The sequence below is a fragment of the Convolutriloba macropyga genome, chromosome 3 (assembly GCF_964194025.1).
Source record: "Convolutriloba macropyga chromosome 3, txConMacr16.3, whole genome shotgun sequence".
In the NCBI taxonomy this organism is placed as follows: domain Eukaryota; kingdom Metazoa; phylum Xenacoelomorpha; order Acoela; family Convolutidae; genus Convolutriloba; species Convolutriloba macropyga.
The window spans coordinates 22055850-22071232 of record NC_134470.1 but is presented as its reverse complement, the minus strand read 5'-3'; the positions used below and the strand labels follow the sequence as shown (position 1 = coordinate 22071232).

The 15383-nt window shown below is 34.6% G+C and overlaps 1 protein-coding gene across 1 annotated transcript; it reads right to left on the bottom strand.

The window, feature by feature from the left end:
- Positions 1 to 850: 850 nt before the first annotated feature.
- LOC142336944 (PITH domain-containing protein 1-like) lies at positions 851 to 1729 on the bottom strand. Its single transcript, XM_075385935.1, has one exon. It carries the CDS (start codon positions 1513 to 1515, stop codon positions 892 to 894), a length of 624 nt encoding a protein of 207 aa, XP_075242050.1. The 5' UTR covers positions 1516 to 1729; the 3' UTR covers positions 851 to 891.
- Between the last annotated feature and the right edge of the window lie 13654 nt (positions 1730 to 15383).

The window sequence follows — 15383 nt, the reverse complement described above, 5'->3', positions numbered from 1 at the left end:
TGGAAAATGAGAACTAAGTAAGCTCTTTTCATAAAAAAATAGAACATCGAGAGGAAAATAAGGTCTTCAATCAGTAAAAAGAGATGTATAGTTGGACCACATATAGGCCACGGATAGGCAAGAATTCGACTTGAAATAAAAGATGAAACAAACATAACTTTACCGAGCTATCAAAGCGTGGAATGAGAAGAACCATAAAAGAACTACGGTTTCTCAGCAGTTAAAGACACTAAAGTAAAAAAGGGGTATTTTCTACCCCAATATTGAACAGTGAGCCCCCAATATGCAACATTAAAGCAGCTTTTAAAAATTAAAGCAAAAACGCATTGTCTTTTAAACTTGCAGCAATTAAAGTCAAAAAGACATATTCGTGATTACTTTTTTCACTAAAAAAAGTATGAAACCGTGTCCATTTTAGAAGCTTCTATCAAGAAGTAATTCCAACAAACAGTAGTTTTGAAAACTATGGGTACCACTCATACCCACGGGTGGTCTGCACGCTCGTTTGGGTGGTCCAGGGGTGGTCTGCACCCACACATTATCTTCCAAGGATTGCAAATTCCACATCTACATACAATGCGCCATAGAATAACGGAAAAAACTGATAGTCCTTTTCGAAACGGAAAGTAGCAACGGGAATCAGATATACCGATCATCCATCTCTGTAATTTACAAAAAAAAAACGCTCATGACTTCAATAATAATGTCCACTTGAGGCGTTGTGAATATAAAGAAGAATATTGAGTAACTAGTAATACCTCTAAGGTAACACGAGCTGCCTTTAGCAATTTCGGCCTAAAATTTGCTAAAGGTCCTATAAATTTCTCCGACACTCAAAAGATTACATTACTTTTATTATACAAGCTGAATTATTTAAGAGACGCAAGAATATCATGAAACTCCATGAGATACAAAATCGGTCATCGGATTTTTATGATCGGCAGGATTTGCAGCAATTTCATAATTTGTAATGGTCACTTTGTCACGGAAGTCTCGAACATATTCTCCTTGTAAACCAATATAATCAATCCGTGTAATATCATCTCCGTAGTTTTCAACAAAATACAGACTTAAATTCGATAAGTTTTGAAATTTCGTTTGCTTTACCGGATAATGGAAGCTTCCATCTGTATCAATTGCCAGGGACAAAATTTGACTGGGCTCAAGTTTTGCACAATCTTCAAACTGCAGTGGCGAGTTTACGTTAAACAACTTTAGAACTTTTGGGTGAGAAGAATCACTGGGCCCCATAACACAAATCTTTTTCAACTTCACAATTCCCGTGAAGGGTATATTAAACAACAATTCTTCATCAACATCACTCTCAACGAAACAATCACGTTTCAACCTGTCGTCCCATTCTCTGAAAACCTTGCGACCACTATCAGTCTCCGACTCATTTAAGCAAACAAGGTTGTTTATATCAATTTTAAGGAAGAGACTAAAAACATTTGATGAATCCACAGATCCGACTACAGAGCAATCACAATGACCAGGCTTGCAGGGGTTACTCATAACACATCTTTAAAATGGGAACAATGCCGATCAAATCAAAATGAAAAGGTGATAATTGTTGAAATGCAACAAATCCACACTCTATAGATTGTCTTGGTAAAATTACCGGCATTCTTTGCAGGCAAGCAAATTTTGAAGGTAACAATACACGAAAACAAATGTTACATGCAACTAACATAGAAAACATTACCTAGAAATTACCCAAATAAGTATATGTTAGCACATGAATCTTAGCGGCCCGAGGGACTTAGTGCCCAGACACGAGGGGGGGGGGGGGCTAAGATTCATGTTCTGACTTATTTAGAGAACCAAAAGGTACGAAGGGGTTAAGCTTTAATTAAAATTAAAAGTAGTTTTAAACTATTAAACGAAAAGTTTTCGACAATTTCCCTAATTTTTTCTTGTTTTTCAGCAATTTCAACAATTTTCTGCTCCAATTCGAGGCAAGTGCTTTCGTTTCAGGTTCTGATGGGAAACGTCAAAAGTATTAGTGGGTTTGGCCCCACCGCCAAAAATTTGGTTCCCTACTGCGGTTGGGCCGCAAACTTAGCATTCCACTTTTGCACGTGCTAATTACACGTGCCTTAAAGTTTTAGCGACCAAAAAATACGAACCCTGGGTTCTCTAAACAGATTTATTTTAAGGTCCGTAAATTACCACACGGTCAGTAAATTGAAGGAAACGATAAATAAAGAAAATGATACGTGCACTTAACAGAGAAAACACTACATAGAAATTTTCTATAAAACAGATTTATATTAGGTACCCGGATTTCCACGAGGAAAAACATTTGAAAACTCAGATTAAAGTGCAGGTAAACTGCATCATTTGTGGATTAAATGTTTAAAAGTATGTGGTCGTTAAATTCAGAACAGGACAAAAATTTAAAAATTTGAAAAAATTGCAAAATTTAAAAAAATCTTGCAAAAATTCAAGGTATTAATATCTTAAGAACCCTTTGATTGTCTCAGGAGACTATTCAGTATCTTGGTGGCAAGCTTGGAATAGTTTCACTGGCTCATAAAGATACATACAATTGGAACATGAATAGTTTCCAAAAAACTTTAAAAATATTTTAAAAATTATCCAAAAACTACATAAACTGGAGTAAAAAAAATCACCAACTCATCAACTCTTAAAACTATGCAGCAGCTCAATACCAGACATTGGAGTAGGTCCCAAGGCCCCTGGTGCCAGAAAATCTTCAAAAACTTAGAAAATTTTAAATATTTTTTTAAATTGTTTGTTCAAATTCGTCATATTAAAATCTTGAAAAACGTTCGGCTATAACTCTAAACTATTCAGTAACATACTTCTAAACCCTAGAGGAAGTTCAGTGGCTCTCGAGGCTAGAGAAACTTAAAAAATGACGAAAAATTATTAAAGAAACATAAAAATGTTCTAATTTAAATAAACTAATTGCTTAAACATGTGATATTAAAAGGTTGAAAATTAATTCATGACCTACAAAAAATTTTAAGTAATCTATTTTCTAACCAAAAAGGAGATTTTTCAACTCTTGAGACTCGAAAAACTTGAATAATGAATATAAATGTAAAAAAATTGAACAAAAATTGGAAAAATTTACAAAAAATGCTAAAACTAGTGATGTTTAAATCTTGCATGACATTTCATTACATATGGAAATTATAGAGTAACATAAAGCTCCTTGGCTCTAGAGAGTAAAAAAATTGAAAAAAACGAAAAAGAATGCCAAAAAACTAGACAAAAAGCAAACTTCAATTAAAAAATTGCTAAAGTTTGTGACTTAAAGAATTTGAAAAAAATTTCCATGGCCAATAAAACATATCACGTACTTAAAAAAAATCTCTCAGGATGTAATCTGGTCCTGCGTTTGCTAAGACTTGGAAAAAGGAAAAAAATGTCAGGAGATTTCAAGACAATTGCACGTTTTGTCAAAAAAAGACTAAACTCGTGATGTTAAAAGGTTTAAACAACTCCATTAACACTAGAAACAATGCAGTAGCCTATTATTAAAACCTATAGGTTGCTTGACACCTAGGGCTGATAAAATCAAAAAATGTCAAACATGATCAAAGAGATTGAAAAAAGATTTGCAAAATATTATAAATTTGCATGTTTTTAGCGAGCGGTTGAATGTCAGTAGCTGGAAACCGACAGGGGGTGGGAGGAACGGAGGGTTGATGGGGGAAACATTGCGATTGCGCTGCGGGTAACCGTGGGCGTGGGGGGGGGGTGTTGTAGAAAACATTGGAGGAGTCTTCAACCTCTAAGAACAGCCCTTCACACAACTAAGTATAGGTCTCCAAAACAGTTTATGCTGAAACAGAGCCCAAAGGCTCTTATATTACTTAATGCCCCTACATGTTTAAATAGTGAGTAAAAAATGATCAGTACGCAGATTTTAGTTTTCGTAAAAGCGCTCATTTTGAGAGCTAAACAATTGTTTTTTTTTTAAAAAAAATGCTCATTTTGGGTGCACAGATTTATGCTTTTGTAAAAATATTCATTTCGGGGCTCAGATTTGGATTCTGTAAAAATGCTCAATTTGGAAAATCGCAAAAACTTTTTTCAAATTAGAACTTTCATCAAATACCCTGTTTTTTGCTAACTTTATCAGGGAAAGGGTTCCGCAGTTCCTAGTTGAGAATGGGAAAACCCAGTATGGCTTATACCTACTCTAGGGTTCTGATTTGGTTAAGCCACTAATTGGTTAAGCCTATATGATATTTAAGAGCATAAGATAAAGATCCAATTCGAGTCACAAGCGTTCGTTTCAGGTTTTGATGGGAAATGTGAATAGTATTAGTGGGTTTTGTAAAATTTTGGTTTTTTACTGCGGTTGAGCAGCAAAATTTAGAATTCCACTTATGCACGTGCTAATTACACGTGCTTCCAAATTTTAGCGACCAAAAAATTACCGGCATTCTTTGCAGGCAAGCAATTTTTGAAGGTAACAGTACACGAAAACAAATGTTACATGCAACTAACATAGAAAACATTACCTAGAAATTACTCAAATAAGTATATGTTAGCACATGAATCTTAGCGGCCCGAGGGACTTAGTGCCCAGACACGAGGGGGGGCTAAGATTCATGTTCTGACTTATTTAGAGAACCAAAAGGTACGAAGGGGTTAAGCTTTAATTAAAATTAAAAGTAGTTTTAAACTATTAAACGAAAAGTTTTCGACAATTTCCCTAATTTTTTCTTGTTTTTCAGCAATTTCAACAATTTTCTGCTTCAATTCGAGGCAAGTGCTTTCGTTTCAGGTTTTGATGGGAAACGTCAAAAGTATTAGTGGGTTTGGCCCCACCGCCAAAAATTTTGTTTCCCTACTGCGGTTGGGCCGCAAACTTAGCATTCCACTTTTGCACGTGCTAATTACACGTGCCTTAAAGTTTTAGCGACCAAAAAATACGAACCCTGGGTTCTCTAAACAGATTTATTTTAAGGTCCGTAAATTACCACACGGTCAGTAATTTGAAGGAAACGATAAATAAAGAAAATGATACGTGCACTTAACAGAGAAAACACTACATAGAAATTTTCTATAAAACAGATTTATATTAGTTACCCGGATTTCCACGAGGAAAAACATTTGAAAACTCAGATTAAAGTGCAGGTAAACTGCATCATTTGTGGATTAATTGTTTAAAAGTATGTGGTCGTTATATTCAGAACAGGACAAAAATTTAAAAATTTGAAAAAATTGCAAATTTTAAAAAAATCTTGCAAAAATTCAAGGTATTAATATCTTAAGAACCCTTTGATTGTCTCAGGAGACTATTCAGTATCTTGGTGGCAGGCTTGGAGTAGTTTCACTGGCTCATAAAGATACATACAATTGGAACATGAATAGTTTCCAAAAAACTTTAAAAATAGTTTAAAAATTATCACAAAACTACATAAACTGGAGAAAAAAAATCACCAACTCATCAACTCTTAAAACTATGCATCAGCTCAATACCAGGCATTGGAGTAGGTCCCAAGGCCCCTGGTGCCAGAAAATCTTCAAAAACTTAGAAAATTTTAAATTTTTTTTAAATTGTTTGTTCAAATTCGTCATATTAAAATTTTGAAAAACGTTCGGCTATATCTCTAAACTATGCAGTAACATACTTCTAAACCCTAGAGGAAGTTCAGTGGCTTTCGAGGCTAGAGAAACTTGAAAAATGACGAAAAATTTTTAAAGAAACATAAAAAAATTCTAATTTAAATAAACGAATTGCTTAAACATGTGATATTAAAAGGTTGAAAATTAATTCATGACCTACAAAAAATTTTGAGTAATCTATTTTCTAACCAAAAAGGAGATTTTTCAACTCTTGAGACTTGAAAAACTTGAATAATGAATATAAATGTAAAAAAATTGAACAAAAATTGGAAAAATTTACAAAAAATGCCAAAACTAGTGATGTTTAAATCTTGCATGACATTCCATTACATATGGAAATTATAGAGTAACATAAAGCTCCTTGGCTCTAGAGAGTAAAAAAATTGAAAAAAACGAAAAAAGAATGCCAAAAAACTAGACAAAAAGCAAATTTCAATTAAAAAATTGCTAAAATTTGTGACTTAAAGAATTTGAAAAAAATTTCCAAGGCCAATAAAAACATATCACGTACTTAAAAAAAAATCTCTTAGGATGTAATCTGGTCCTGCGTTTGCTAAGACTTGGAAAAAGGGAAAAAATGTCAGGAGATTTCAAGACAATTGCACGTTTTGTCAAAAAAAGACTAAACTCGTGATGTTAAAAGGTTTAAACAACTCCATTAACACTAGAAACAATGCAGTAGCCTATTATTAAAACCTATAGGTTGCTTGACACCTAGGGCTGATAAAGTCAAAAAATGTCAAACATGATCAAAGAGATTGAAAAAAGATTTGCAAAATATTATAAATTTGCATGTTTTTAGCGAGCGGTTGAATGTCAGTAGCTGGAAACCGACAGGGGTTTGGAGGCACGGAGGGTTGATGGGGGAAACATTGCGATCGCGCTGCGGGTAACCGTGGGCGTGGGGGGGAGGGGGTGTTGTAGAAAACATTGGAGGAGTCTTCAACCTCTAAGAACAGCCCTTCACACAACTAAGTATAGGTCTCCAAAACAGTTTATGCTGAAACAGAGCCCAAAGGCTCTTATATTACTTAATGCCCCTACATGTTTAAATAGTGAGTAAAAAATGATCAGTACGCAGATTTTGGTTTTCGTAAAAGCGCTCATTTTGAGAGCTAAACAATTGTTTTTTTTTAAAAAAAAAAATGCGCATTTTGGGTGCACAGATTTATGCTTTTGTAAAAATATTCATTTCGGGGCTCAGATTTGGATTCTGTAAAAATGCTCAATTTGGAAAATCGCGAGAACTTTTTTCAAATTAGAACCTTCATCAAATACCCTGTTTTTTGCTAACTTTATCAGGGAAGGGGTTCCGCAGTTCCTAGTAGAGAATGGGAAAACCCAGTATGGCTTTTACCTACTCTAGGGTTCTGATTTGGTTAAGCCACTAATTGGTTAAGCCTATCTGATATTTATGAGCATAAGATAAAGATCCAATTCGAGTCAAAGCGTTCGTTTCAGGTTTTGATGGGAAATGTGAATAGTATTAGTGGGTTTTGTAAAATTTTGGTTTTTTACTGCGGTTGAGCCGCAAAACTTAGAATTCCACTTATGCACGTGCTAATTACATGTGCTTCCAAATTTTAGCGACCAAAAATTTCGAAGCCTGCGTTCTCTACACAGATTTACATAAGGTCCACAGATTTCCACAAGTCTGTATTTTTAAAGGAACGATACCTGAAAAAAAAATGATACGTGGACTTAAAACAGAAAACTACCTAGAAAATATCTAAAAAACAGATTTATAAAGGTCCGCAGATTTCCACAGAAAAACATTTGATAACGGTTTATTGAGGCTAGCATTCACGTAATGGAAGGGTTATGAGGTAAGCGCAGAGAAGGGGACGGTGGGAGGGGGACTCTGGATGCACGGGGCCCTTATGGACTGAACGATTAGCAGGGGTGGGGATTGGGCGTGAAGTGAGGGGTGGGTATGATATGGGGGGATTCACACGATAAGTAAAAGTCTCCAATTTTTGTGAAACGCGTACTAGGAGGCTAGTAGGATGAAAGGCTCTAAGAGAACTAATAGCCCGATTGAAGCTACCTGTTTATCCCGTTTTTGAGGATGAAAATTCAAATGGGTCAGACGAAAAATCGGCGCAGTCAAAAATTGCATAAAAAAGACAATTTGGATTAAGATATTTGCTACAGATTGCTTTGAGAGCAATTGAAATTGATTTCCTAAGAAGTGCTTTGTTAGTCATTTATGATAAATACATTTTTAAAGAGGATCAGGGATGATGACGTTACGCCACATAACAGCAGCTGAAGTGCGGCATCAACAAAGAGAGAGAGAGAGAGAGAGAGAGAGAGAGAGAAATGAGAGAGAGAGAGAGAGAATCGTAAAACTCAAACGAGAAAGAGAAGCGAAGTAACCCTTACCGACGAAGAGAGAAAGAGCAAAAGGAGTCTTTTCCATGATGAGATTCCACTCTGCAGCTTCTAGTCTTCTATCGTTGTTGGTAATTAAATCTTACAGAAAAGAAATAAAAAGGTAAAAATATACAAAAAAAGTTCAACTTTATATTAGAAAACATTGATAACAAGTTTTCGTCTCAAAAGTTTTTTCAAGTAACCCATCTCCGAGACTGAAAAAGTTTTACTGGCCAGTACTGGTCGTTAAACTCAGAAAAGGGCAAAAATTGAAAAATTTGGAGCAATTGCAAATTTTATAATAATCTCGCAAAAAATCAAGATGTTAATATGTTAAGAACCATTTGATTGTCTCACAAAACTATCCGGTGTCTTGTTGGTAAGCTTGAAATCATTTCACAGGCTAGAGGCTCATAATGATCCATACACTTGGAACTTGATAAAAATTTTCCAAAAAATTTTGTTAAAAAAATTTTGAGTTTTATCCAAAAATTACTAAAACTGGAGTAAAAAAGATCAACAATTCATCAAATGTTAAAACTATGCAGCAGTTTATTAGCAGACATTAGAGGAGTTCCCAGGGCCCTTGGTGTCGGAAAAGTTTCAAAAACGTCAAAAAATTTCAAAAGCTTTTTAATCTTGTTTGTTCAAGTTCGTGATATTAAAATCCTGAAAATCATTCCATTATTTCAATTATAAACTATGCAATGAAACATATTTTTCAACCCTAATGGAACATCAGTGGCTCTTGAGGCTAGAGAAACCTAAAGACGACAAAGTTTTATAAACAAAATTCCTTAAACTTGTGATATTAAAAAGTTTAAAAAAACCATGATCAACAAAAGTTTGTTAGTAACTTGTTATTCAACCCTAAAGAAGGTTTTTTGACCCTTGAGGCTCGAAAAACATTTAAAAAATGACTTTAAATGTCAAGAAATTGAACAAAATTGGAAAAATTGTCAAAAAAAGCTAAAATTCGTGATGTTAAAATCTTGCAAGGAATTCCATTACATCCTGAAATTATACAGGAATATTTTTTTAAAAACTTATAGGACGTTCCTTGGCTCTAGAGCTCAAAAAAATATTTAAAAAAAGGAAGACTGCGTTCTCTACACAGATTTACATTAGGTCCACAGATTTCCACAAGTCTGTATTTTTAAAGGAACGATACCTGAAAAAAATGATACGTGGACTTAACACAGAAAACACTACCTAGAAAATATCTAAAAAACAGATTTATAAAGGTCCGCAGATTTCCACAGAAAAACATTTGATAACGGTTTATTGAGGCTAGCATTCACGTAATGGAAGGGTTATGAGGTAAGCGCAGAGAAGGGGACGGTAGGAGGGGGACTCTGGATGCACGGGGCCCTTATGGACTGAACGATTAGCAGGGGTGGGGATTGGGCGTGAAGTGAGGGGTGGGTATGATATGGGGGGATTCACACGATAAGTAAAAGTCTCCAATTTTTGTGAAACGCGTACTAGGAGGCTAGTAGGATGAAAGGCTCTAAGAGAACTAATAGCCCGATTGAAGCTACCTGTTTATCCCGCTTTGAGGATGAAAATTCAAATGGGTCAGACGAAAAATCGGCGCAGTCAAAAATTGCATACAAAAGACAATTTGGATTAAGATATTTGCTACAGATTGCTTTGAGAGCAATTGAAATTGATTTCCTAAGAAGTGCTTTGTTAGTCATTTATGATAAATACATTTTTAAAGAGGATCAGGGATGATGACGTTACGCCACATAACAGCAGCTGAAGTGCGGCATCAACAAAGAGAGAGAGAGAGAGAGAGAGAGAAATGAGAGAGAGAGAGAGAATTGTAAAACTCAAACGAGAAAGAGAAGAGAAGTAACCCTTACCAACGAAGAGAGAAAGAGCAAAAGGAGTCTTTTCCATGATGAGATTCCACTCTGCATCTTCTAGTCGTCTATCGTTGTTGGTAATTAAATCTTATAGAAAAGAAATAAAAAGGTAAAAATATACAAAAAAGTTCAACTTTATATTAGAAAAAATTGATAACAAGTTTTTGTCTCAAAAATTTTTTCAAGTAACCCATCTCCGAGACTGAAAAAGTTTTACCGGCCAGTACTGGTCGTTAAACTCAGAAAAGGGCGAAAATTGAAAAATTTGGAGCAATTGCAAATTTTATAATAATCCTGCAAAAAATCAAGATGTTAATATGTTAAGAACAATTTGATTGTCTCACAAAACTATCCGGTGTCTTGTTGGCAAGCTTGATATCATTTCACAGGCTACAGGCTCATAATGATCCATACACTTGGAACATGATAAAAATTTTCCAAAAAATTTTGTTAAAAAAGTTTTGAGTTTTATCCAAAAACTACTAAAACTGGAGTAAAAAAGATCACCAATTCATCAAATGTTAAAACTATGCAGCAGTTTATTAGCAGACATTGGAGGAGTTCCCAGGGCCCTTGGTGTCGGAAAAGTTTCAAAAACGTCAAAAAATTTCAAAAGCTTTTTAATCTTGTTTGTTCAAGTTCGTGATATTAAAATCCTGAAAATCATTCCATTATTTCAATTATAAACTATGCAATGAAACATATTTTTCAACCCTAATGGAACATCAGTGGCTCTTGAGGCTAGAGAAACCTAAAAACGACAAAGTTTTATAAACAAAATTCCTTAAACTTGTGATATTAAAAAGTTTAAAAAAAACCATGATCAACAAAAGTTTGTTAGTAACTTGTTATCCGACCCTAAAGGAGATTTTTTGACCCTTGAGGCTCGAAAAACATTTAAAAAATGACTTCAAATGTCAAGAAATTGAACAAAATTGGAAAAATTGTCAAAAAAGCTAAAATTCGTGATGTTAAAATCTTGCAAGGAATTCCATTACATCCTGAAATTATACAGGAATATTTTTTTAAAAACTTAGAGGACGTTCCTTGGCTCTAGAGCTCAAAAAAATATTTTAAAAAAGGATTGTCAAAAAACTAGAAAAATAGCAAAATTCATGAAAAAAAGCTAAAATTATGACTTCAAGAAGTTAAAAACTATTCCACAAAATCAATAAATTTCCTGACACCTAGTGCTGATAAAAAAAATGCCAAAAACGATCAAAAAACTTAAAAATAATTTGCAAAATATTATAAATTTGCATGTTTTTAGCGAGCGATTGTTCGTCAGTACCGAGGAGGAGGAGGAAGGGGGTGGGATTACGGAGGGCTTATTGGGGAAACATTGGAGTGGCGGTGGACGTTGGAGGTTACAGCGGGGGGGGGGGGGGGTTGTGGGCAACAGTGGAGGAATTTTCAACCTCAACGAATTGCCCTTCACGCAACTAAGTACAGGTCTTCAAAACAGTTTAAGCTGAAACAGAGCATAAGGCTCTAATATTGCCCAATGCCCGCTGGACGCTACATGTTTAAGTAGTGAGCAAAATGTGCTCAGTGCGCAAATTTTGGTTTTTGTAAAAGTGCTCATTTTGAGTGCTCAAGTTTTGTTTTTATGAAAATGCTCATTTTGGGTGCACAGATTTATGCTTTTGTAAAAATTATCATTTCGGGGGCTCAGATTTGTATTCTGTAAAAACGCTCAATTTGGACAAACGCAAGCACTTTTTTAAGATAGAACCTTCATCAAGTATCCTGTTTTATTACTTACTTTATCAGGGAAGGCGTTCTGCAGTTACTAGTTGAGAATGGGATATCCAGTCGTCTTGTATCTACTCTATGGGTTCGGTTTAAATAATATTTTTAGTTTTTACTCAAGCTAAATCTCAAAATGGGCTAAAATCAAACCTATAATCTCAACCGTAACAATAGATGAGGATTTTAACAAAGCCCTGGCTCTGACGCACAGGGCATTTTTTACCCACTACTTGGTTAGGCCTATGTTATATTTTGTAGTATAAGATAATGATCCAATTCAAGGCAAGTGCTTTCGTTTCAGGTTTTCATGGGAAAAGTCAAAAGTATTAATGGGTTTGTCGACAACACAACGAGTTTCTATCGTAAATAATATTTGTGATTATTTTGTTTTTTCTCGTCGTTTCTGGTAGTCATGTGAATGACAGCTCTTATAGGCCCTCTAAGCTAGATTGTTTTTTTAATTTCGTAATTTATTGAACGATGAGTTAATTGTTCTAACCTTTTCTTCCTTTGGTAGACAAATAAGTGAAAATTGAGCGCGGTCCAAACTTTATGTGCGACGCATATTACCGAGACTCCTTGTTTTTTTTTCAAAACAAATAATTCAATAAAATACCCTCAGAGCAAATATCAATTGCTTTTCCCCAAATGTTATAAAAAATTAAAGTAAAACTCTTAAATTTTTTGAGAATTTAACAGCCCAATGTTTGAAGTTTTGTAAATATTAGACAATTACGCAATCTCAGGCTTTTGACAACAATTTAAAGCTAAAGAAACCAGAAGTTGACATTTTTTTCCCTCATTTTTTTTATTTTTCTTTGTTTTAAAGCAATTTTTTCTCAGATAACATGTTTGGAAAAAATTGGGATGTTTTAAGTGTGCTGCTAAAAATTGAAATTAATCTGTTGACGAGCTTGAAAAAAGTAAAAAAGAACAACATTGTGTTTCAGGAAATTTTATTCTTATCACTTGTTTTCTCAAACCAAATAGTATCAACGTTTTATGGATTACCTACTTAACTTTGTGTTATCTTTTGGATACCATTCAGTTGAATGTTGAAAACTGCAAGTTCTGTTTTTTTTTAATTTTTTTTTCAATTCATCAGACAAAATTTCGGCCGATCACTTTATTGCGCCGTTATGGAGCCGTCATCAAAACATTCATTTTGCAATGTTTTTTGGGGCTAAAGTGGTGTACAACTACAAATGAATTTACCGCTGGCACAGCTTTCAGCTGCTCGGTTGCTTTTGAGAGCAATTAACAATGGTTTCCAGCAGATTGCTTTTGAGAGCAATTAACAATGATTTCCCAAGAAGTGGCTCTTTGACCATTTTTGATAAAAAAAACAATGTTTATTAGGATCAGGGATGATGACATTACGCCACATAACAGCAGCTGAAGTGCGGCATCAACAAAAAGAGAGAAAAAGAGAGAGAGAGAAACGCGAGAGAGAGAGAGAGAGAGAGAGAGAGAGAGAGAAATGAGAGAGAGGGAGAGAGAGAGAGAGATAAAACGCAAACGAGAAAGAGAAGGGAAGAAATCCTGAACAAACCGGAGATAAACAAAGATAGGAGTATTTTCCATGATGAGATTCGACTCTGCAGCTTCTAGTTATCTAGCATTGTTGGCAATGAAATCTTAAAGAAAAAAATTAAAAACGCAAAATTATATTTAAAGAAGTTTTTAATTTTGCAGTAAAAAAAAATTATTTTGTCGTCAGTATCTGGAAACGGAGGGGGGGGGGGGGGGGGGTTGAACGGAGGGCTGATGGGGGCAACATTGGTTTGAGGGTGGGGGTAACAGCTCGGGGGGTTTAGGGCAACAGTGGAGGAGTTTTCAACCTCTAAGAACCGCCCTTCACACAATTAAGTATAAGACTCCAAAACAGTTCAAGCTGAAACAGAGCTAAAAGGCTGTAATATTACTTAATGCCCGCTGGGCGCTACCTGTTTAAATGGTGGTTAAAAAGTGCTCAGTGCACAGATTTTGATTTTTGTAAAACGCTCATTATGGGTGATCAAAATTTGGTTTTTGTAAAGCTGCTCTTTTTGAGTGCTCATAATTTGTTTCTTTTTTCGTAAAAATGCTCATTTTGGTTGCACGGATTCATGCTTTTGTAAAAATATTCATTTCGGGTGCTCAGAGTCTGGTTTTCTGTAAAAAGAAAAAGCTCATTTTGGACAAGCTCGAGCATTTTGTTAAATATTTTTTATAAATCTCGAGCACCTTTATCAAATACCCTGTTTTATCACTAACTATATCAGGGAAGTGGCTGCGCAATTCCTAGTTGAGATTGGGAAAACCCAGTATGCTCATACCATCTCTATGGGTTTGGTTAGGATTATAGTTTTGATTTTTACTCCAGCTAAAGTCTCAATTTGGGCTAAAGTCAAACCTATGGTCTCAACCATAACAATAGATGAGGTTTTTAACAAATCCTTAGCTTCGACAGACAGGGCACTTTTTACCCACTACTTGATTAGGCCTATGTTATATTTAATAGCATAAAATAAAGATCCAATTCGAGGCAGGTGCTTTCGTTTCAGGTTTTGAGGGGAAATTTTAAAAGTATTAGTGGGTTTGTGGACAACACAACGAGTTTTGGTTGTAATTAATATTTGTTATTATTTTGATTTTTATCGCCGTTTTTTCTAGTAGTCATGTGAATGAAAGGTCTTATCCCTCTAAGCTAGATTGTTTTATTCATTTAGTAATTCATTGAACGATGTGTTAATTGTTTTAATTTTTTCTTCATTTGGTAGACAACTAAGTGAAAAATGAGCGCGGTCGGAACTTTATGTTTTATGTGCAAACGCATATTACCGAGCCTCCTCGTTTTTTTAAAAAAAAACAACTAAATCAAAAAAATAACCTCAGAGCAAATATCATTTGATTTCCCCCAAATGTTATAAACGATTAAAGTAAAACTCTTAAATTTTTTGAGAAATTAACTGCCCAATGCTTGAAGTTTTCTAAATATTACACGATAACGCAATCTCAGGCTTATGAAAAAAAACTTAGAGCTAAAGAAACCAGAAGTTGGCATTTTTTTTCTTTTTCCTTATTTTTTAAATTTTTTTTAAAAAAAAATTGGGATGTTTTAAGTGTGCTTCTGAAAACAATATGTGTTGGTCAAAATTTAATTTTATCTGCTTCCGAGTTTGAAAAAAGTAAACAAAACTCTATTGTGTATCAGGAAATTGTGTTCTTATCACTTGTTTTCTCAAACCAAATAGTACAAACTTTATATTGTCTACCTACTTGTCTTTGTCTCATCTCATGGACACTATTCAGTTGAATGCTGAAAACTGCAATTTCTGTTTTCTTCTATTTTTTTTTCAATTTATCAGAAAAATTGTCAGGCGATCACTTTATTGCGCGATTATGGGGCCGTCATCAAAATACTCAGTTTGCAGTGTTTTTTGGGGCTAAAGTGGTGTAGAACTACAAATAAATTTACCGCAGGCTCATCTTTCAGCTGCTCGTTCTTTTCTTCTCCAGCTATAGTTTAGAATTCTTTTTAATCATAAACTGTTTGGCCCGGAATTCATTGCGAATATGACAAACCCAAAGGGTGTACAGATATCTCAGATGGATGAACTCTTGTTCACTTAGTAGAAATTATGATCTGCAAGCTAGCTTTTGGAAATTAGTTTGTTCTTTTCTTAAACAGAATGCGCTCATTCTTGTCAACAATTAATTGAATTGTATCATTTGGAACTGATCAAATACTACTGGTTTGCGGCATCTATTTGTTTGTTTCCTTGTTTC

Excerpts from the sequence above, each read along its gene's own strand:
- LOC142336944 (XM_075385935.1), bottom strand. The coding sequence starts at position 1,515 with ATGAGTAACCCCTGCAAGCCTGGTCATTGTGATTGCTCTGTAGTCGGA.